This window comes from Mastigoproctus giganteus, chromosome 2 (genome assembly GCF_048544385.1).
Source record: "Mastigoproctus giganteus isolate SK-2022 chromosome 2, ASM4854438v1, whole genome shotgun sequence".
Classification (NCBI taxonomy): domain Eukaryota; kingdom Metazoa; phylum Arthropoda; class Arachnida; order Uropygi; family Thelyphonidae; genus Mastigoproctus; species Mastigoproctus giganteus.
The window spans coordinates 103138158-103163167 of record NC_143576.1 but is presented as its reverse complement, the minus strand read 5'-3'; the positions used below and the strand labels follow the sequence as shown (position 1 = coordinate 103163167).

Here is a 25010-nt window from a genome sequence, read left to right as displayed (position 1 = left end):
CCGAGAATATGCGGTGGTCATTCCCTGACCTTTCCGCATCCTCCGTATTTGGTGGTGACGGGCTCGAACCCCGGTCTAATCAAGAAGCGTGTGCTACGCACTGCTGCTCCTTCCCACCTGGCTACGGAGGCGCCTGCCCCCTCAACCACCCCTTTATCCATAGCAGCAATTTGTCTCCAATGCCACACTGCTCCAATTTGTGCAGCAGTATTCCATGTGCAACAGTATCAAAAGCCTTTCTAAGATCCAAATATATGATATCAAAGTTATTCCCTGCATCCAGTTCCTTTGTGACCACATCATAATATCCAATCAAATTGGTCAGGCAAGACTTCCCCTTAACAAAACCATGCTGTGTCCGAGCTATAACGGAAGTCTTGTCCAGATGATCCTGCAGTGCTTCTTTAACCAGTGCCTCCATTGATTTTCCTGGAACAGAAGTTAAACTAATAGGTCTATAATTACTTGTGTTGCCCTTTGATCCTCCTTTGTGAATTGGGGTCACATTTGCACATCTCCAGTCCATGGGTACCTCCCCTGAGTCCAAAGAAGCTCTCATAATTATGGCTAAGGGTTTGCTTACTTCCTTTGCTGCCTCTTTTAACATAACTGGATAGATCCTGTCCACCCCGCATGCCTTTTTTTCAACAATTTCTCGTCCGCTTTCCTCAGTTATTACAAAATCATCCAGCTCACTCCAGAGTTTAACTCACCTCTGGCATTCCCCCTCCCTGAATAACTCCTCATGGGTGAATGTAGATGCAAAATACTCAGTTTGTTAGCCACCTGAGCAGGATCATCAACAGTGGAACCATCAATATCCAGTGGAACAATCTGATTCATCCCTTTCCTTCTAGAGTTTACATAGGTAAAGAACTCTTTTCTGTTTTTCTTTGCATCCTTTGCCAAGAATTTCTCATAATCTGCCTTTGCCTGCCTATTCTGCTTTGTGACTTGGTTACAGACCAGCTTATATCTATCGTAGGCTTCCATGTCACCCATTAATTTATATGTATCCCAAGCATTTTTCTTCTCTGCCACATGTCTCATTAGTTCATCTGACATCCATTTAGGCCTAAACCTTGAACAACACTTCTTAGTTGGTATGTAAAGCCTAGTAGCTTCCAAGATAAGTTCTTTGAATGCTTCCCATTTTGAATTTGCTGTTGGTAACATCATCAGTTGGTCCCACTGTATAGAATTTAAATACTGTCTCAGAACACAGTAGTCACCTTTATGAAATCGAAAACCCTTCCCTTTACCCCTGATAGTAGTTACCTCGTTGAGTAAATCCCACCAGCACACTGTGATCACTGCCTCCTAGTGGTTCCTTTATCTGCAGATTCTTAATGCAAGAAGAATCACTACTGATAATCAGATCAAGAGTATTACTCCCTCTAGTTTCCTCCCGAACATGCTGATTTAGAAAACAATCATCCAATAAGTCCACAAAAGCCTTGCTAATGTGTGAGTGACCAATGCACTAATTCCAGTCAATAACTGGGAAATTAAAATCCCCCATTATAAGACTCTGATTTACTGGCCCACACTATTTCCCTGTACATTTCCTTATTATACTCATCAGAGTCATTAGGCCTATAACACACTCCTACTCTCAAATTTGATCTCCCAATGCTTATGTCACACCAAACTGACTCGACACTGCACTGTTCAGCGATGCCGACTGGCTTCACTTCCTTAGATTTTATGTGTTTCTTAACTAATAGTATAACCCTCTTCTCCCTTCCTATCTTGTCTATCCTTCCTGTACACATTTTACTCTCCAAATTCCAGTTCTGCATTCAGTATATCTGTGTGACACCACATCTCTGATATCTCAACAATATCTGCCTTTGATGTTCTGAGCAATACCTCAAATTCGTCAAATTTATTTACCAAACTCCTAGCATTGGTGTACATGCAAGTATACATGCATCTGTTCCTATTCTTAGCTAACCTAACACAACCCATATGTTTACTTGTACCGCAATGACTCCCAGCAGTCTCTGAAATACCCTGTATCTTGTTTTCCAGGCTGCTGCTCATTCCAATAGAAGCAATGCAAGCATCACGTTCACCTCTGCCAGTGGCTGCTGTTAATCTGTTAGTCCTTGTATCCCCCCCAAGCTAGCAGTTTTTCGACCCACCTAACTCCACCTCGATAGCATCAGCAAATATTCTTGCACCCTTTCTATTTAAGTGTATCCCATCCCTGTAGAAGCAGTCTCTCCTGTTAACAAGCACAGACCAGGCTGAGAAAATTTCTACCCCTTGAGCCTTGCACAATCTCTCCGGGGCCAAATTGACCGACAAAGCTCTCATCATATACTCCCTCCTATCACGTCTGGGCAGAATTGCAGACACTTTCAAATTCAACCCTAATTTACGGCTTTTTTTCAATAGTGACCTGTACTTGTTATGATGACATTGCCGGTCTCCTACACTTCAGCTATATTGCGCCTGTTCAAGTTTTGTTATTTCCAGTTATTTTGTTACTGATGTTAGCATATTAGATACGGTTGATAAGGTTTATTAATCTGAGGTATGTAGAGTTCATTTACATTTGATTTTTCTCCCATAATGAGTTCAAGGCTTAATGGTTCTTTTGCATGTGATTTGAAAGCTGTTTGGCAGGTGACTTGGTAAGGTGGACATTCTATGAAGACATGCTTCAATGTTAGCATGGTCAGACACAGTGGACAATGAGGAGGATCGTCTTTCATTGGGAAGTAGGAGTGCGTTAAATGTTTGTGGCCGATGCGAAGCCAGGTGAAGATCACCTCTTCGTGTTAGTTTGACCGAAAGCTTGATTTCCAAGATTTCGGCTGCTGTTTGATTTGGTATAATTTGTTGTTAGTTTAAGACTTCCGGGTCTCTGTCTATATACCTTTCGAATGACATATTTAAAGTCATTTTGTGGAATTTTATATAGATGAGAATTTTCATTTAGCAGATGTTTTGCAGCTTGATCTGCACGTTCATTACCCAGTATTCCAGAATGTCCAGGACTCTGTTTTTTTTTCCTAAGATGTGATAAGCAGGAAAGAATTTTTCTTACATATGGATGAGATGGATGATCTTCTGTCTGTAAAGCATATATTGCACTTAACGAATCTGTAAAAATTATACTTTTCATGAGGGAAGTTTTGGCAATGTGATTTAGTGCGAGACATTCAAACAATTCGGCACTATAAATACCACTCTATTGGAAGAGACTGAAAGATTATGCTGTTTGGCAAGATGACTGCAGTACCAACTTGTGCCTTGGAGCTGTCAGTATACAGATGAGAATAGTTTGAGAATTGTTTTAAATAAGAGGAATGTAGCTGCTTTATATGTTGATTTGGGATATTGTTCTGTTTCCATTTTGTGAGATCCATGTCACAGTCGACTGAACTGATTTCCCATGGTGGGTGGGATGTGGGAGAATTTTGGTACATCTTATCCACGCTTAAGTTCCATTGTGAAAGTAATTCTTTTAGTCGGATACCCACAGGTTTCATAAGCTAGTTTGTTCGCGTATAAAGTTTCTCATTTCGGATTATAGAAATACTGCCATGTTGGATGTCCAGGAAGGCTTTGAATTTTCGCAGCATAGTTCAGAAGAAGAACTTGTCTATGAAGACTGAGTGGGAGTTTGTGGATCCCTGTGTATAAACTGTACACAGGGGATGTACAAAATGCTCCGGAAACAACACGTAATGCACTGTGATGAATCGGATCTAACCAATTCACACTTTTCCTAGCTGAGGAGTATATGAAAGAACAGTAATCTAATCTGGATCTTATCATTGCATGATAGATATGCAAAAGTGAATAACAATCTGATCCCCATGTCATAGCAGATATTGCTCAGAGAATGTTTAATTTGTTTAAGCACACTGTGCGCAGATATTTTATGTGTTCTAGGAAATTTAATTTGTGATCCATGATTAGTCCTAGAAGTCTGATACTATGTTTGATCGGAATTTGTTGATTGCTTATTCTTAGTTTTGGGTCTGGATGAATTTTTCGTTTTCTGCAGAAGTGTATAGCCTTTTGTACAGAAATTCGATATCCATTATAGATGGACAAGGACTGTTTTGTTTATAGCACATCGAAGCTGTCTCTTGATTGTCCACACATTCTGTGAGTGGCATGAAATTGTGAGGTCATCAGCATATAGATACTTTTCTACTGTTTCGGGAACAACTTCTGTGATAGGGTTGATTTTGATAGCAAAAATGGTTGCACTGCGGACTGAGACTTGGGGTACCCCTCTGTTCTTGATTGTATGTATGAGGCAGAATATGATCATAGCAGACTTGGAAAGTTCTTTTAGACATGAAGTTGTGAAGGACCTTTGGTAGATGGCTTCACAGTACTAATTTATGCAATTCTTGTATGATACCATATCTCCAGGTAGTATCAAAAGCCTTTTCAATATCGAGGCATATCATAACAAGGTGTTCATTTCGGAGAAAGGCATTGCGTACATTTGCTTTAGCTTCTGTCATTATATCTGTTTTTCCGAAAACCGAATTGACTGGGACTAAGGAGATTGTGCAAGTCAAGAAACCATGTTAACCAATCATTCAACATTTCTATTAAAGTTTTTCCAAGACAGCTAGTAAAGGCAATAGGGCGATAATTATAAGGATTTGAGTGATCCTTCCCTGGTTTTGGAAAGGTCAAAACAAATGAATGCCGCCAAGAGTCTGGATGTGTCCTCAAGGTATATCCTATTATATAATAGTAAAAGCATGCATAAGGAATTTTCGGTGAAATGCTTAGTCATTTGATAGTGGATTCCATCAAAACCTGCTGCACTTTGTTTTGATTTGGCTAAGGTTTTATGTAACTCAATTATGGTAAACAGTTAGTTGTATGAAATGTCTTGAGTTGCATGGAAGTTAATTTTGTATTTTTCGATTTGAGCTTTATATGTTTGAAAGACTGTATGATGACATTGCCGACAATTCCTCAAAGGTTTCTCCTAGTAGGTTTGCAATCTTTTCTGGTTCAGTTATGTCACGACCTTTCCAGCTTATGATCGGTTTTGGGACTGTTGAATATTTGCCTAAGAGTTGTCTAATTTTATTCCAGATAATTCTAGTATCAGTATTTCTTAATTTTGCTAGCAAAAGATATCCAGGACTATTTCTGAGATTTCAGACAAATATTAGCGTTAGCTGAGGCATATGATGCAAGAAAGCAAGCTTATACAGCATCAGCCAGAAAAAAAAAAAAAAAACCTTCCCATTTCACCCATCTGGTCACTCCAAACATTTGTCTAGTCCAGCCTCAAATTTATTTAAGCTATCAACTTCCACAACAGATGGAAGTCTGTTCCAGCAATCAACTACTCGCTGGCTAAAGGCAAACTTCCACACATCTATTCTATAACTGTCTTTCCTCAATTTGAATCTATGCCCCCTCAGGTTCTTAAATTGAGCAAGCAGAAGCATCCCATTAGCATTGAGCCTGCTCAAACCATTCAAGGCCAGATGCTGCAACTTGCAGAACTTAAGCCCTTCTCTGTACTCGTTCTAGCAACTCTACATCCTTGTTAAAACGAGGCCTCCAAACCTGTATACAGTACAGGTAGTTCCCGCTTTAAAAGTTTTTTTTTTTTCTTTTTCTCCCAAGTATCAACAAAATCGAAAAAACGAACATTAATTACAAAAAATGAATCTTAAACATTCATAAATATTGCATGTCAAAATGCACGCATAGCTATACAATACAGTGTACCCTGCTTTACAATATTAATCCATTCCAGAGACACCATCGTATCATGAAAATATCAAAATGTGAATCCAATAACACATTTTTTAGTAATTCATTCCATGACCTCAGAAGTTAAAATTTTCGCTAGATAACTCTCTAAAAGGCCATTTTTATTGTGTAAATTGCATTAGTTACCAATTCAAATCATTGAAATGCACTACACCTTCATAGTTATCATATGTTCTGTTATAAGAACCAATTTTGAATGGCTTTGTAATATTTTTCTAAAGCACATTTCTGGAGGTCACGACCATAAAACAATAAAAACAATTTGCACTTTCCAGTTTATTGGGTTTTTTGTTAGTGCAATCAATCATAAATGGGTACTAAACTTGTTACTAAACATGTTACTGCATTTGCAAAAATACCAATATCTGGAATTGTGCGTTTTTTTACGTTATTATGGTGAAATGTATCCCCTTTACTGAAATCTTCAATTGTATAAAAAACATTAAAAAAACTTTGAGAATCTTCTCTTCACTCCTTTTTTTTAAGCTTCATAAATTTGTCACTGCATGCAAATTGTGTTAGTTGCAATTTGTGCGTTCCATTTAAAAAACGCTTATGCGAGATATTGAAATTTTAAAAAAAAGGGAAGATTATCTTGGAAATAAACGCTTCTTGAAGCATTTCTGAAGATGACGACACATTGTGCAACAAACCAACGAGTGATCAACGAGTGTGCATTTAGTCGATGATGATGGTGAAGAATAAACATTCTTTAACATTTGTAAGTCATAAATAATTACTCTATTATTATAATTTGCTTGATTTTACAGGATACATTTTCATTTCTTTGATTAAATCAATCATTGTTTAAACAAACTAATTAGCTAACTAATTTCATTGTTGATAAAATAATGCCTAGTTTTAACATTAGGTCTATGGGAAATATATTTCCGCTTTACGAGCACGCACTAGGAACAAATTAACTCGTAAAGTCGGGAACTACCTGTATGCAAGGTGTGATCTGACCATTGCCTTATACAAAGGGATAATCACCTCCTTGTCTCTGCTAGCAAAATTCCTATATATTACTGACAAAACTCCATGACCTGCTCTGGCAGTCCATCTGCACTGCTCTTCATATCTGAACTTCATATATGACTACACAATTACCCCCAGGTCTTTTTCATTCTCCACCTCCCTGAGTGTAATACCACACAGTTGATATGTTTCTCTTGGGTTACTGCTACCCAATATGGGGTACTTTTCAATTGTTGATGTTAAACTTCAGTTGCCACGACAGTAAAGACAGTAGCATACTGTCTTTACTGTCATTAACAACCCTGCCAACCTTTGTATCATCTGCAAACCTGGACCTTAAGCCTGATATACCTTCATCGAGATCATTGATAAATACACAAAACAACAATGGGCCCAGCACCAAACACTGGAGAACTCTGCAGGGTTCGGTAACATTTGTCCATGTAGAGCAGTGTCCATTTATTACCACTCTCTGGCATTTCCCACTCAACCATCCCCTTATCTATTGCAGTAACTTGCCCTTAATGCCATACCGCTCCAATTTGTAAAGTAGTCTTCCAAGTGCAACAGTATTAAAAGCTTTCCTGAAATCCAAATATATGATATCAAAATTATTATTTGCATCCAGTTCCTTTGTGACCACATCATAATATCCAATCAAATTAGTCATACAAAACTTCCCCTTAACAAACCCATGCTGTGTCTGAACTATTACTGCTGTCTTGTCTTGTCTAGGTGATCCTGAATCACCTCTTTAACCAGTGACTCCATTATTTTTCCCAGAAGAGAAGTTAAACTAACAGGTCTATAATTATTTGTGTCACTCTTTGAACCCCCTTTGTGAATTGAGGATACATTTGCAGATCTCCAGTCCATGGGAACCCCCCCGACTCTAAGGATGCTCTCATAATTATGGCCCAGATGCCTTTTTTATGTTTAACTTCAACAATTTCTTCTCCACTTTGCTCTCAATTATTACAAAATCACTTTATCTCCATGTTAGAGCTTGATAATCTTCTGGCATTCCCCTCCTTGAATAACTGCTCATGTGTGAATGTAGATGCAAAATACTCATTCAGTTTATCAACCACTTGAGCAGGATCATCAATAGTCAAACCATCTATGTTAAGTGGACCAATCTGATTCATCCCCTTCCTTTTAGAGTTTACATAAGTAAAGAACTCTTTGCTGTTTTTCTTTGCATCCTTTGCCAAAGATTTCTCGTAATCTGTCTTTGTCTACCTAACCTCCTTTGTGACTTGATTACAGACTAACTTATATCTGTCATAGGCTTTTGTGATAGTTTATATGCATCCCATGCATTTTTCTTCTCTGCCACGTGCCTCATTAATTCATCCGACATCCATTTAGGCTTGAACCTTGAACAGTATTTCTTAGTTGGTATGAAAAGCCTAGTAGCCTCCAAGATAAGTCCCTAAAGGCTTCCCATTTAGAATTCAGCATTGGTAACATCATCGGTTGATCCCACTCAACAGAATTTAAAAACTGTCTGAGACCACTTTAGTCACCTTTACGAAAACAACAACCCTTCCCCTTTACTCTTGATGGTAGTTACATCTTTAAGTAAATCCCACATCAGTACACTGTGATCACTGTCACCCAGTGGTTCCTTTATCTGCAAATTCTTAATGCATGAATAATCACTACTGATAATCAGATCAAGGGTATTACTCCCTCTGGTTGCTGAAGAAAACAATCCTCCAATAAATCCACAAAAGTCTTGCTAGCATGCGAGTGACCAACCCACAAGTTTCAGTCAATATCTGGAAAGTTAAAATCTCCCATTACAAGACATTCTGATTTACTGGCCCATTCTATTTCTCTGCACAATTGTTCATTGTACTCATCAGAGTCATTAGGCCTATAACATACTCCTACTCTCATTTTCTCTTTCCCAGAGTTTAGGTCACACCAAACAGACTCAATATGCACTGTCCACACGTGTCAACTGGATGCACTTCCTTAGATTTTATGTGTTTCTTAACTAACAGCATAACCCCTTCTCCCTTCCTATCCTTTCTGTACACATTGTACTCACCAAATACCAGTTCTGCACTGCTTATGTCTGTGTGACACCACGTCTCTGATATCCCAACAATATCTACCTTTGATGTCTAATCAACAATTCAAATATAAAGTGCTATTGCTCTCGCTTTCTTATTTTTTTTATGAGATTAATGGTGGTGGGAAACTTTCTGAATTGATTCCAAGCCTCATTTTTTTCTTTCTTTGCTCCAAGCATTCTTCATTCTACCACTGTTTGTAATGTTTATGGTAATGATTAGTTGTCTTTGGTATTGCAATATTTGCTGCATCGATCATTTGATTTGTGACATATGTAAAAGCACTATTTATATCAGAATGTCTTATGATTTTCTCATCTAAAGAAGCAAGCACATTGGTATTTTTCCTAGTTTGCTTTGCAAAATTTCCATTTTTTTACCTCTTATAGCTTGCAGAACATCATTTGTTAATAGGTGACAAATGATGGGTAATGATTACTGTTATTGGGATCATTTAAAACCAACCAGTCAAGAACAGGAAAGAGAGCGGGGAACAGATGGTGAGATCAATGGCAGTGGTAGTCCCTATTGGTAAATGAACATGGGTGTGAGTACTTGTGTTTAGGAGTGTTAAGTTCTGCTATCTAGAAGTTTTTCAATGATCTGCCCTCTTTTGTCTGTTTGAAGTGAACCCCAAATGATATGATGCCCATTAAAGCCTCCCATCAAACAGAATGGAGATGGTAATTGGTCAATTAAGTCCTCGAAGTCTTGCAGCGTATATGTATGGTTAGGTGGAAGGTAGAGTGAAACCATTGTCAAGGTAATTTCAGTTACGATGCATACCGCAACTGCTCCGAGGGGGTGTCTGCAGCTAGATATGCCTGGATGGAATACTAGGGTCAACCAAAATGGTGACTCCTCCATGAGCAGTTGTGGTTTTACAATCTTGCCTATATATATTGTAGTGCTTGATTGAAATACTTATGAGCGGAGTTAGGTTCGTTTCTTGTAAACAGATACTTGCAAAAGCGTAGATGGAAATCAGATCTTTGATATCATTAAGATTACTTCGAATGTCACGACAATTCCACTGAAGAAGTGTATGCATTATTTGGACTTTGTAACTGGGTCAGATGGCTTACGATGGGCTGCCTGTTTGAGCCGATCTGTTGATTTTTTTCTTTTCTAAGGAAACTTGATCGACCACCACTGTCCATGTCATCAGCTGCATAAAGTTCCAGGCCTGGTTCATCTTGCTCCTTTTCATCAATTTCCATAGTGTCAATATTTTTCTGTTTTCTGTCTACAGGTTTGGTAGGATTTGCACTGCTTGTTGGTGTTGGGTCTTCAGCATTTGATGGGATTATAATGGGCATATTTATTGCTTGGTCACTTTTTGGTTTCGTTTGTAAGAGCAGAGTATGTGCCCAATCAGTTATTGAGATGTTAGGAGGGACTGAGATGTCAGTTTGTGATGCAGGTACTTTTGTTTTTTGTACTGCTGCTGTAGCTGCTGCTGCGCATGTTCTTACTGCTGGGAGTAATGGTATCTGCTTTTCCGCTTCTTAGTATGTGACCATGTGTTCAGTTTTATATTTCTGAACTTACTTCTCTCTCTTTCATATACCACAATCTCTGGAATAGGCAGGGTAGTCTCCTTTGCAGTTTGGACAGCTAGGAGACTGTGTATGGCATTCTTTATCATTATGGTCTTTTGAGCCACAAGTGGCACAAATAGTTTGTCCTCTGCATACCGTTTGGGAATGGCCATACTTTTGACACTTGAAGCATCTTATGGGATTGGGGATGTATGGCTTTACCTGGCAATTCAGGTATCCTGCTTTGACTGATGTTGGTAGAGAAGGCGTATTGAAGGTAAATATGATAGCGCAGGTTGGTATCAGGTTTTCATAGTTTTTAATGATTCTTTTGGCATGTATGACATTCTGGTTTTGTAACTCTTGTACAATTTCTTCTTCAGAGCTGTTTAGGAAATCCCATTCCATGATAACCCCTTTTGATGTATTTAAAGTGGCATGTAGAGTGACTTTGATGGGAATCCCACCAAAAGCTGTGGCTTCAAGAAGAAGCTCTGAATGTTGGTGATTTGTCGTTTCTATCAGTAGGTCACCAGATTTTAAGTGGCGAACCATTTTCGGTGGACCAGCTATATGTTCTAAGCACCTTTGTATTACAAAGGGAGAAAGTTTACTAATAGGCTGGTCTGTTAGGGAGTGGAAAATAGAAAGAGTGGAGAGATGGTTTGGGTCACATCTTTCTTTTCTTTTGCATCTTTCTTTTCTTTCTTTTCTTTTGCCAGGGGCCTCACCAGAAGAGGGGCCTCATTTTCAGTGTAAATATTTTCTAAAGTAGTGATAAAAATTTCTAATAATAAACCAAAAAAACATGTAATATACTTAAACTTAACTTGTTAAGTGTTTAAATTTTATTCATATACCTTTTTATTGTTCAATAAATAAGTTAAAAGTTTCTATTAAAATTACTTTATTTTTCAAGTCAAAAAACAAAATATTTTTGACCTCTTAATTTACATTTTTATAAAGGAATTATTATTCACAATATAAATATAAAAACTTATGTAGCATTTGTATTTATATGCATGTGCAATATATATTAAAGGGGTCTCAAATTTAAATATGGCAGGGGGACCTATTTCATCCTTAATCCGGTCCTGGACGCAGCAGCCCTATAGAATGTGAAAGAAGTCATTTTCTCATTTACTGCTTATCAACCAGCCCTACAGAACTGGCCTGTTCAGTAGAAAGTGTAGTTGCCAGTCCTCCTTTAGTGAATGGTAAAATATAAGGCTAAACACTGCTTGAGGAAAAGTTGAGCCTTAATTTTATTCATATTTTTTTATAAGTTGAGTCTTATTATATTCCTCAATTATTGCTTCTTGAGAAACACAAATTCTGAGGAGTTATCTAGCAGAGATGATGGAAATTGTTCTCTTCCTAGACTATTGGCAATGGCATTTTGGGCTGCAAATGCAATACTGGCAATATACTCACTATGCTCTAATACCGATAGGGAACTGATGATGTATTTAGCATTAGTATTTAACATTAGTAGAGGCATATGATGCAAGAAAGCCTTTATCCATTTTTTAGGGAGAATATAAACTGGACCAAGCATACTTTTAAGCTCTGATGACATATAAATCACAATTTAACACAAGTACATTTAAACTATGAGTAGGTGTACTGGCGTAAATTGTACACCAAAAATAGCTTAAATGACATCAATGTATGATAAAAGTGACGTTAGTATGAATTTCAGTGTTCCTTCATTATTCGTTGACCTTCAAGCTAGATTTGATTGTCAAATATTTAGAAGCCCTTTGCAATTTTGCATCAACAGATAATTAAGAAATGAGATAATTAAGACAGGGGACTGCTAATTGTTTTATGGTTGTGACCGCCAGAAATCCGAACGAACCACATGGTATGGTCAGAGACAATCGTAGGGTAATCTCGAGTGCCGCAGTCTCCTGCCCCGATTAAACGGCATGTTGTCCCATTTAAGTGAAGTAAACCCTAGACTATTTTCTTGATTGGGTTCTGTTCTTTAAGATTTGTCCCAAATAAACGGCTGCCCCAATTAACTATTGGCCCAAATAACCGGAATCCACTGTAGTTACTTTTCAGAGAAATGTTTTTCTTTTTAAAACTGACATTTACTTCTGCCTTCAATGACTAGCATTAACATTATCAATGAAGGGTACCATAAATAAACTATCTGACATTCTAATGCAAGCTTTTACTCAACATTTATTTCTTCCTTTTCAAACAGTGAGCCCCTTCAATTACCAGACTGCCCCTTTCTGGCAAGTCCATGGATCATGCTGAATTCCAGCAATGGTGATCTAGAACTTATACACCAAAACAGATAGATATAAGCAGAGTTCCTGGCAAAGACACACACACAATCCAACTTCTTTACTAAGGATTTATTGGACTGCTTCATATTGTCTGTCAATTATTCTGTCTCAATCTCTCCCCCTCATGTATCTGGCTGCACCATATGCAATTACTGAAGATGTTCAAGAGCAGATTAGTATCACTGAACATTGATGATACATTCACGATTTCCAAAAAAAAAAAAAAAAAAAAAAATTAAAACAAATATAAATATATACAAAATAGTTCACCTACTTACCATTTCATTCTTATTTTCAACAAAAACTGATAACTTCTTAAGGAAAGAGACTACAAGAATCAAAAGCTCTGGTAATTCCCTATCCAGACTTTTTATAAGAAGTGGAATTATACCTCTATTAACCATTTTCACCTCTACCTTTGTGTCTTCAGCTATATTCAGCAAAAGATAATATGACACTAGAAAAAACAGAAATGATATTTTTTAATAAACCATATTATACCCCTCAATACAAACATAATAGGAGTATACCCGTCAACATAAATCAAAAACATTAACAAGAAAAAATAACCACTTTACCTAAATGTTTCACATTTTTATTGAACTTTCTTTTATTATTAGCTGTCAATCACTATGCATTTGAGGAAGTTGAGAATGCATATTTCAACAAATCTGTGCCTCTTACAAGCAATGGAAAATTAAAGAAAATTGTTTGAGTTCATAAAAACTTTAGGAACAAAGATGTTTAGTAATCACCAAGTAAAGTTCAATATAACACATGCCATGGTTTATTTTAAAAATTCTGTTTAGATGTTTTCATAAAGGAAAACAATCTCTTTTCACAAAGAGATTACAGGGATTACAAAAGAAGGAATACTTGTCAATTTTCTTTTATTTTACCTGCACAGGTTTTACCTTCATAAATAAAACCCAAACTTTTCATACAAAGAGATTGCGGGCTTCTCCATAGCCAGGTGGGCAGGAGCTGCAGTGCATAGCACATGCTTCTTGATTAGACCAGGGTTTGAGCCTGTAACCACCAAATACAGAGGATGCGGAAAGGTCAGGGAATGCCCACCGCATATCTCCGGAGCAATATGGCCTTAGTTGCTAATGCTCCTAAAAATCAAATAACAAACAAACAAAACAAAGAGATTGAAGAAAAGAAAAAATACTTGTCAATTTTTTTTTTTTTGTTTTATGTGCACAGTTATAGACCCCAATACACTAACAAAAAATTTGTCAAATCGAAAAAAAAAAAAAAAAATGTAGACATGATACAAAATTCTTTTTGGCATTAACAGAGGCATATGATACAAGAAAGAAAGCTTATACAACAACAAAAAAAAAAAAAAAAACCTTTCCATTTCACCCATCCATTCGTTCCAAATATTTGTCTAGCTCTGCCTTGAATTTATTTAAGCTATCAATTTTCACAACGACAGTTGGAAGTTTGTTCCAGCAATCAACTACCTACTGGCTAAAGGCAAACTTCTGCACATCTATTCTACAACTGTCTTTCCTCAATTTGAATCTATGCCCCCTCACGTTTGTAATCTGAGCAAGAAGAAGAATCCCATCAGCACTGAGCCTGCTCAATCCATTCAAGGCCTTATACACCTCAATCAGATCACCTCGTAGTTGCCTACTCTCCAGACACTGCAATTTGCAGAACTTAAGCCTTTCTTTGTAAGAGCAATCCTTTGTTCCCCTGACCAGTCTTGTTACCCTTCTCTGTACTCATTCTAGCAACTACATCCTTAATAAAATGTGGCGTCCAGAGCTGTATGCAGTACTCAAGGTGTGACCTGACCACTGCCTTATACAAGGGAATAATCACCTCCTTATTCCTGCTCGCAAAATTCCTATGTATCAATAACAAGACCCCATGACCTACTCTGGCAGCCTGCCTGCACTGCTCAGAAAACTTCATGTCTGACTGCACAATTACCCCAGGTCTCTATCTTTCTCCACTACCCTGAGTGTAACACCACCCAGTTGATACATTTCTGTGGGGTTACTGCTCCCATACGCAGTACTTTGAATTGTTAAACTTCATTTCCACCTCTCAGCCCATCTGTCTAACTTTTCTAGATCCTGTTGCATTAGTGTACTGTCATTATTGTCATTAACAACTTTGTCAGCCTCCATATCATCCAGAAAGCTTAGACATTAAGCTTGATATACCTTCATCAATATCATTGATAAATATAGAAAACAATAATGGACCGAACACCAAACTGTGGTGGAACTCCACTAATAACATTAATAAACAATGAGCAGTGCCCATTGATTACCACTCTCTGTATTCTCCCACTCAACCATCCCTTTATCCATAGCAGCAATATGCCATATTGCTCCAATTTGTACAGTAGTCTTCCATGTGCAACAGTATCAAAAGCTTTCCTGAAATCCAAGTATATGATATCAAAATTATTTTTTGCATCCAGTTCCTTTGTGACTACATCATAGTATCCAATCAAACTGGTGAGAAAATACATTGCCTTAACAAACCCATGATGCGTCTGAATTATTACTGCAGTCTTGTCTAGATGATCCTGCAATGCTTCTTCTTCAATGTAGAAGTTGATAGCTTAAATAGATTCAAGGCAGAACTAGACAAACATTTGGAGTGAGTGGATGGGTGAAATGAGAAGGGGTTTTTTTTTTTTTTTTTGGCTGATGGTATATAAGCTTGCTTTCTTGCATCATGTGCTTTTACTAATGCTAACCTGTCAATTTTCTTGACAGGTAACAAGTGACTCCATTATTTTCCATGGAATTATTCATCTGTAATTACTCGTTCACCATTTGACATGATCTCCCTTTGTGAATTGGAGATACATTTGCACATCTCCAGTCAGTGAGGACTTCGCCAGAGTCCAAGGATGCTCTCATAATTATGGCTAAGGGTTTGGTTACTTCCTTTGCCACCTTTAATATAACTGGATATATCCCATCCACCCAAGGTGCATTATGTTTAACTTCAAAAATTTTTCCTTCACTTTGCTCTCAGTTATTACAAAATCATTTAACTCCCTGTTAGAATTTGATAAATATATGGCCCTCCCCTCCTTGAATAACTCATGTGTGAATGTAGATGCAAAATACTCATTTATTTTGGCAGCTATCTGAGAATGTTCATCTACAGTCAAACAACTGACATCAAGTGCACCAATCTGATTCATCACCTTTGATTTAGAGTTTATATAAGTAAAGAAGTCTGTTATTTTCTTTGCAAATTTTGGCAAAGATTTCTAGTGATCTGCCTTCCCTTGCCTCATCTCCTTTGTGACTTGATCACAGACTAGCTTATATCTACCATACGCTTCAGTATGCCTGATAATTTATATGCATCCCATGCATTTTTCTTCTCCGTCACGAATCTCATTAGATCTGACAGCAGTTTATGCCTAAACCTTTAACAGTATTTCTTAGTTGGCATGAAAAGCACAGTAACTTCCAAGATTACTTCCTTGAATGCTTCCCATTTAGAATTGCTGTTGGTAACATCATCAGTTGGTCTCACTGTATAGAATTTTAAAAATCTCTGAGACCACTGTAGCTAACTTTACGAAAGCAAAAACCCTTCCCTTTACCCCTGATGGTAGTTACATCTTTAAATAAATCCCACATCAATGTGATGTGATAACTGGCACCTAGTCGATCCTTTATCAGTAAATTCTTTATGCATGAATAATCACTGCTGATTATCAGATCAAGAGTGTTACTCCCTCTGATTGCCTCTCTAACATGCTGCTGTAGAAAACAATCATTCAATAAATCCACAAAAGCCTTGCTAGTGTGTGAGTGACCAATAAACAAGCTCCAACCAATATAAAATCCCCCATTATAAGACATACTGATTTACTGGTCCATTATTTCTCTGTATAATTGTTCATTGTACTCATCAGAGTCATTAAGCCTATAACAAACTCCTACCCTCACTTTTGCTTTCCCAGTGCTCATGTCACACCAAACTGATTCAACATTGCACTGTCCACCTATGTCAACTGGATGCACTTCCTTAGAATTTGTTTCTTAACTAACAGCATAACTAACAGGAATTGGGATATCATGTTCCTTAACTAACAAGAACTGGGATATCATCGGTTTGGCTGAAACAAAAAAGAAGAAATGAATCACTTATAAGTTTACCAAGTGGAAATCTGCTGTACACCGATGGAAACAGTGAAAGGAGCGAAGGTGGAGTTGGGTTTCTGGTCCATAAAAATATAAAAAACAACATTTTGGAATTCAAAAGTACATCACCAAGGGTGTCAAGCCTAATACTCAAGATTTCTAAAAGGTACAAGCTAAAGGTTATAATGATTTATGCACCAACATCGAGCCATGATGATGAAGAGGTTGAAGAAATGTACATTGAAATTGAGAGTCATCTAGATGAGCAGAAAACCCACTACACTATTATTATGGTGGACTTCAATGCTAAGGTTGGAAAAAGACAAAACAGCGCAGAAAGGTGAACTATAGGAAATTTTGGAATTGGTGAAAGAAATGAAAGAGGCGAAAGATTTGTGGAATTTTCAGAATCTCAAGGATTGTCAGTAATGAGCACTTTTTTTTTCAAGAAAAGGGTGAACAGAAAGTGGACATGGAAGAGTCCAAATGGATTAACAACTAATGAAATCGACTTCATCCTCACTAACAGAAGATATATTGTGAATGATGTTACAGTCCTGAATAATGTAAATGTTGAAAGTGATCACAGAATGGTAAGATGTACACTTGATATAGATGTAGGAAAGAAAAGGAAAAAACTGACTCGAGTAAATAATACAAAGGTCTTTGAGATAACAGAAGAGGAGAAAAAGCAGTATGTACTGGAACTTAAGAACAACTTTGAGCTTCTGCAGACTGCTCAGGACCAAGGTATCGGACGAGGAATATTACAACTTTCTGAAAGTGATAAAGCCAAAGAAACCTATAGGGAAAAAGAAATCCAAAAAAGAAAAAATTAGTCAAGAAACACTTATGAACTGAAGGCGACAAATGAAGAGCAAGATAAACAGTGACAAGGAGAAAATTGAGCATACTGAGTTGTGCAAAATTAGAAAGGGACTCAGAGAGGACATATGAAGATTTAACACAAGAAAAGTAAAACAAGCATTAAGGGAAAACAAAAGATTTAAATCAGCAGCCATGAGCAGTAATACAGAAAGACAAATGATACTGAAACTGAAGAATAGTGATGGTGTACTTATAAATAGCAGAGAAGGCATAATTCAAATAGCAGAAGACTACTATAGAGAATTATACAAGGAGCGAGGGGATGATGCCAGCAGTGGGGAAGATGGATTGCAAATTAGCAACACATACGACATACCTGATATTCTTCCTGATGAGGTAGAATAGGTTGAACAAATGAAGAATCAGAAAGCCCCGGGGAAGATGAAGTTACTGTAGAGTTGTTAAAATTGGGAGGAAGAGACATAACACAAAAACTGCAAGGCTCTTCACAAAATGCATTAGAAAAGGTGTAATGCCTAAGCAGTGGAATAATGCAATCGTAGATTTGCTACATAAGAAAGGAGATAAATCAGAAATTGGAAATTATAGACCAATTAGCTTGTTATCCCACATCTACAAGTTGTTCTCAAGGGTCATTACTTACAGATTAGGAAGAATACTTGATGAGAATCAACCGAAAGAGCAAGCTGGCTTTAGGACAGGATTCTCAACTATGGATCACCTTCACGTAATATCACAGCTAATGGAGAAAGCAAATGAATATAAAACACTATTATGCCTGGTATTTGTGGATTATGAAAAGGCATTTCAGTCCATACAGCATAAGGCAATATTTCGGGCACTGGAAAGACAAGGCATAGATACCCCATATATTATGATTTTGAAGAAAATATATCAGAATGCTACCTCCTTTATTAGACTAGGCAAAGACAGTAGCACATTTAAAATCGAGAAAGGAGTTCAACAAGGAGACACAATATCTCCGAAGCTGTTGACTGCTGCCCTTGAGGAAGCTTTCAGAAGATTAGACTGGTCGCAGAAAGGAGAGTACCTAAACCATTTACGATTTGCAGATTACATTGTGGTCATAAGCCACAATCCCAAAGAATTAGAGGAAATTCTTAATCAGTTATGCACAGTTAGTAAGGATTTTGGACTAAAGATGAATATGGTTAAAACAAAAGTAATGATGAACAAGTATACCACAAAAAGAGACAATGTTTGAAGGAGCAGTAATTGAAAAGGTCATATACTTATCTGGGACAAGTTATTAACTTTAATAATGATAAATAGCTGGAAGTCGAGAGAAGAATAAATTTTGGATGGATAGCATTGAGGAAATATAGTCACATACTGAAGAGCAATATTCCCGTTTGTCTGAAACATAAAATAATGAACCAATGTATACTCCCCACCATGACCTATGGAAGTGAAACTTAAGGCACTCACCAAAAGAATGGAAGAGAAGCTGAGAACTACACAGTGAAGAATGGAACAAATTATTGTGGGAATCACACTGTTAGATAAGAAGAGAAACACATGGATTAGGCAGCAAACTCAAGTAAAGGACAATCTTATCAAAATAAAGAACTAAAATGGTCTCACGCAGGACACATAGCTCGAAGACATAATGACAGATGGACTTAGAAAATACCAGAATGGTACCCAAGAGGAGCTAGAAGAAAACCTGGAAGACAACGGCAGAGATGGATAGATGAAATTCATGAGTTTGTGGGTAATAAATGGATGGCCATTGCACAAAACAGAAGGAACTGGAAAGTTGCTGGAGAGGCCTTCATCCTGCAGTGGATTGAAAATGGCTGATGATGATCATGAACTAACAGCAACCCTTCCTCCCTTCCTATCCTTTCTACAGAAACAACACACAGGATAGGAAGGGTTGTCCCCCAAATTCAAATTCTGCATTCTTTATAGCAGTAGTGTGACACCACGTCTATGATATCCCAACAGTATCCACCTTTGATATTTTGACCAGCACTTCAAATTCATCAAATTTATTTACTATACTCCTAGCATTGGTGTATATGCAAGTATACATGCACCTGTTCTTATTGTTAGTTACTCTAACACATCCCATGTATTTACTCGTTTCATGACTCCCATCAATTCCTGATATCCACAGCAACTTACTTTCCAGGCTGCTGCTCATTCCAATAGAAGCAGTGCAAGAATCATTTCCACCTATGCCTGTGGCTACTGTTAATTGATTAGTCTGTGAATCTCTCCCGAGCTAGCAGTTTTCCAACCCACCTGAGTTTTACCACAGTAAATGCTCCATCAGCCATCTTTTAAAATATGGGTCACACAATATCATTTAAAAAATTTCCAGCAGAATTTCCTCTATTTGAATTTATGTCCTCTCAGGCAATTATTCTGAGCAAGAGGAAGAATCCCATCAGCACTGAGCATGGTCAAACCATTCAAGGCTTTATACATCTCAATAAGATCACTTCGCAGGTGCCTAATCTCCAGACACTGTAATTTGCAAAACTTAAGCCTTTCTTCGTAAGAGCAACCCTTTGTTCCATTCACTAATCTTGTTGCCCTTCTCTGCACTCGCTCCAGCAGTTCTACATCCTTCCTAAAATGAGGCCTCCAGACCTGTATACAGTAATCAAGGTGTGGCTTGAATTAAGCACTTCAATCAGATCTATTCACAGGTGCCCAGTTTCTACTTGCTGCAATTTGCAGAAATTATCATTTATGTGATCCTTTTGCATCCTTTCACTAATGTTGTTGCTCTTCTCTACACCCAATCCAATAGATCCACATCTTTATAAAATGAGGTTTCCAGCCCTCTATGCACTATTCAAGATATGGCCTAATCATTACCTTATATAACATGAAAATAACCTCCTTATCCTTGCCGAGCAAATGCTCAGAAAATTTAATGTCAGATTATACAGTTACCCCCAGGTCTTATTCTTTCTCCACCACCTCTGGTTATTCTGCGATTACTACTTCCCACATGAAGTACCTTGCATTTTTCCATGTTAAACTTCAATTGCCACTACTCAGCCAATCTGACTCATTTTTCAAGATCTTGTTGTTGCCATCATACTACAATTTCTGTCATAAACACTACTAATCTTCATATTATCTATAAACTTTGACATTAAACTTCATATGTCTTTATCAATATCATTAATAAATATTGAAACCGATAAATGGTCCAGCATTGAATCCCAAGCGACTCCATGAATAAGTCCACAAAATCCACTATTATTAGTCCCCAAAGAGCAATCAATCTCAATAATAACACTCTGCCTTCTGCCACCCAACTATCCCTTTATCCATAGCAGTAACTTGTACCTAATACTAGCATTCAGGGAAGTACTTATGGATGCTACTTAAGCTTTTTATAACAAATAAGAAATATTATTTATGGTTTAGGTCTAAATGAATGACTGTTGAACTGAGAAAACCAGCAGTAGAAAATACACAGGATGCATAAATTACAAACAAACACAGAAAACTACAGCAAGTATAAACTAGTCTGAAAGGTGATTATGCAAACTAAAGCATATTATGAAAAGTCTGTCTACGAATGCAAAGAAAAGTCGCAAAAAATTCTTTGCTTAGGTTAGTACAAGAAGAAAAGGGATGAACCACATTGGCCCATTAAATATGAATGGCATAACACTACTGATGTTGCTGCCCAAAATGCTGATATCAAGAAAGGCTTCATTTCTGCAAATTGCAGCATCTGGAGACAAGGCATGTGCAAGGTGACCTGAAGACTTTGAATGGATTGAACAAGCTCAATGCTAATAGAATTCTTCCTCCCGCTCAGACTACACACAAGGAGACAAATTCAAAGGAAGGATGGTTGCAGAATAAATGTGCAGAAGTTTGCCTTTAGCCAGCAGGTGGTTGATTGTTGGAATAAACTTCCATCTGTTGGAAATTATGGAAATGAGTAGTTTGAATAAATTCAAGGAAGAACTAGACAAATTATTGGAGAGGATGGATAGGTGATGTGTTGTTGTTTTTTTTTTTGGCTGATACATTATAAGCTTGTTTTCTTGCATCATGTGTCACTACTACAACTAACAATAATAACAACAACATTTTGGATCTGCATTCACATGTGCAATTTTCATGGATATGAATACCAGAAGTATTCCAAATTATAACTGGAAGCTAAATGATTTTGTAATAACTGAGAAGAAAGTGGAAAATAAATAAGACATCCTGGAGTAATGGAATCTATCCAATTATATCAAAAGAAGCAGCAAATGAGGTGAGCAAACCATTGGCCATAATTATGAGAGAATCCTTGGATTCGTGGATTCCCAATAGATTGGAGATGAGCAAATATCTGCCCTATTTTCAAAAGGAGGAAGGGATCAAAGCTTGGTGATATAATTACAGAACTGTAAGTTCTATATTCCATGAAAATGGAATGAGTGGTTAAAGAAATACTGCAGGATCATCTTGACAGGAGTGCAGGAAATAACAGGATGGATTTGACAAGCAGAGATCTCTGATGAATCTGATTAGCTACTTTGTTAATGCATGATGCAACAAAGGAACTGGATGCAAAAAATAATTTTGACATTATACTTAGAAGTCAGTAAAGCTTTTGACACTGTTCCACATGAAAGACTAACGTTCAAATTAGAGGAGCGGGCAATAGTGGCAAGTTACTGCTTTGGATAAAGGGATGGTTGGGTGAGGAAATATTATCAGTAGAGTCCCTCAGGGTTCAGTGGTGTGTGTAGTGTTTTCAACAATATTTATTAATGATATCAATGAAGGCATATAAAATCTATCATCTAACTCTGCTGATGATACAAATGTTGGCAGGTTGGTTAATGACAGGAATCATGGTGTGGTACTGCAACAAGACCTAGAAAAATTAAGCAGATGGATTGAAAATGGCAAATGGCAAGGTACTGCTATTAAGATACTACATATGGGCACCACAATAACTACCAATTGAGTGGCTGATACTATATATAACATGGGAGACTGAAAGAGACTTAGGGGTAATTGTACATGAAGTTCTCTGAGCACTACACACAGGCTGCTTGAACAGCTCGTGGAGTTCTGTCAATAATATACAGTAATGTTGTCAGAAGGGACAAAGAGGTGATTATCCTGTTGAGTATAAGGCAATGGATGGGCACACAGGTTCAAAAGACTCATTTTAGGAAGGATGTCGATATGTTGGAACAAGTTCTTCAAATAGCAACAATATTTAGTCAGAAACACAAAAGGGCTTCCGTTTGGCAAAGTGTAACTTAGAAAGTGGGCACCTATGAGGAGACCCTTTAATGAAGTGTTTAAAGGTTTAAATGGATTGGGCAAACTAAATGCTGATGGCATCTGCTCACTTTCTTGAACAACACACATATTTAAGTTCAGGTAACTTAACATGTGCAAACATTTTTTTTATTTCAGCCAGAGAATGATTGTTGGAAAATACTTTCTTCTGGGTGTTGTGAAAATGGATCATTTGAATAAATTTAAGCAATTAAAAATTTAAGAAAGAATTAGCCAAATTACTAGAGGAGATGGGCAGATGAGGCAGAACATTTCCTCCCCTCCTTTGACTGATGCTGTATAAGCTTGCTTCCTTACATCATTTGCCAATAATACTAATGTCTTATTCAGTAACATTAATTTTTTATTACTTTGCTGGTGGCACAAGTGAATGTGGCGAAGGTAAAGAAAGCCTGCACGAAAGCATGCAAAAGTTCGATGAAATTTACCAGTAAAAGTACTTTGCCGTAACGGCATTTGTATTGTTGCTTGCTCGGTAAACAGATGGTGGGTGTTATCGGTCAGGAGTAGAAAATGAATCTCATGGGAGATTGAAACCCTCCCAAAGTGGAGAGGGAAAACCTGACATTTTTTCTTTAGAATCACTGGTGGACTAATGGATAAATTGTTTATTAAGAAAAAAAAAAAAGGCAAAGGAAGCCCACAAGAAAAGCACAGTAAGTTCCGAAAAAGTTTACTGGTGAAACTACGTTACGAACATTTTTTATGACGCCAGAGCTTCCAATATGACTCGGTTCGTGATAAGTAGTTAAGTAGTTGATAAGTAGTTAATTCAATACAGTTGAGAAAAACATTAGCCTATGAGGAAAAACATCATAGGCTAAACCAACTGATAAGGAGAAACATGCAGCAACCTGTTCAACACTAGTGCAGTAGTTATCCAACACACACTTTTCAACTTTGACATTTTCATCAGTTATGCTTGTTTTTGGCTTCCCAAACCACAGATCATCTTTAGTCTATGCCTGAGACCTACTCTCTGAAGCAAAACACCAATTCAGATGGTTCTGCAATCTCAGGTTAACTCTACACACACATATCTCTTGCAGTTCTGTATGCTTCTGCAAATCCTTTCACTTTCAGCAAAATGAATTTGTGAACTTGATTAATTTTGGTACAGATTCATGTTTCAGACCTCTTCTCTTCAAACCCTATAACAAGAAAAATTTATGTAATTAATTATATAGAAATATAGGGAGAAATATAAGGAGTTGAAACACGTTTCCACGTGTTTCAACTCTGGTACCGTTCGTAATTTTCCCGCCTTTGTGATACAATAGTTATATACCGTACTAGATAGCGTTAGTTCAACTTCGTTAGCAGTTAAATTGTACGTTTAAATAAATACATATAACGACTTAGATTACAAATGTAATATAATTAATTATATTTAACATAATTAATCATATAACATAATTATAATTAATTAATAAATTAATAGAATCATGACTCAGACCAGAGCGGCAAAGCAAAAGGCTCAAGCGAATGGAAGTGTTGTGGCTCAGAGCAGAACTGAGGGGGGCAGTTGTCCTCTGACTCACAGCCTTATAAAATGCACTGTTTGCTTGATGTTTGCAGAGCAATCGGGTACGGGACATGATACTGCCAAGGGGGATGTCTTTGTGTGTGCGCGATGCAAGGAGTGTATCGATATCAAGCAACAACTCGGCGTTCTTGTGGGCCTATATGAGAGCTTGAAGGACAGGGTGGATGCCCTCGAAGAAACTAAATTGAGGGGCCCATCAGGCTCTCAGCTGCCCACATCAAAGCCAGAGCTTGCACTTGGGCATCGCATGACACAGGGACAACCCCCAAGGCAGAATGCGCTGGTCCCGAAGGAACTAGTAGTTGTTGGTGACTCAATTGTCAGGGAAACGGGGAACATGCTTTGTAAAAAAGATAGGTGGAACAGGACCAGGGTATGTCTGCCAGGGGCAAAGGTTGATGACGTTGTAAAGCGATTATCATCTTTTCAGGGCACAAAAGGTGATATAGTTGTACACGTTGGCACTAATAATATTAAGA

General features: G+C 37.5%; 1 protein-coding gene across 1 annotated transcript in view; it reads right to left on the bottom strand.

The window, feature by feature from the left end:
* Positions 1-25010, bottom strand: part of Kap3 (kinesin associated protein 3) — a 383344-nt gene that overhangs the window by 237055 nt on the left and 121279 nt on the right. Inside the window, exon 9 of the mRNA XM_090368616.1 lies at positions 12963-13141. Coding sequence (XP_090224742.1) covers positions 12963-13141 — 179 coding nt within the window. The remainder of the gene's footprint in view (positions 1-12962; positions 13142-25010) is intronic.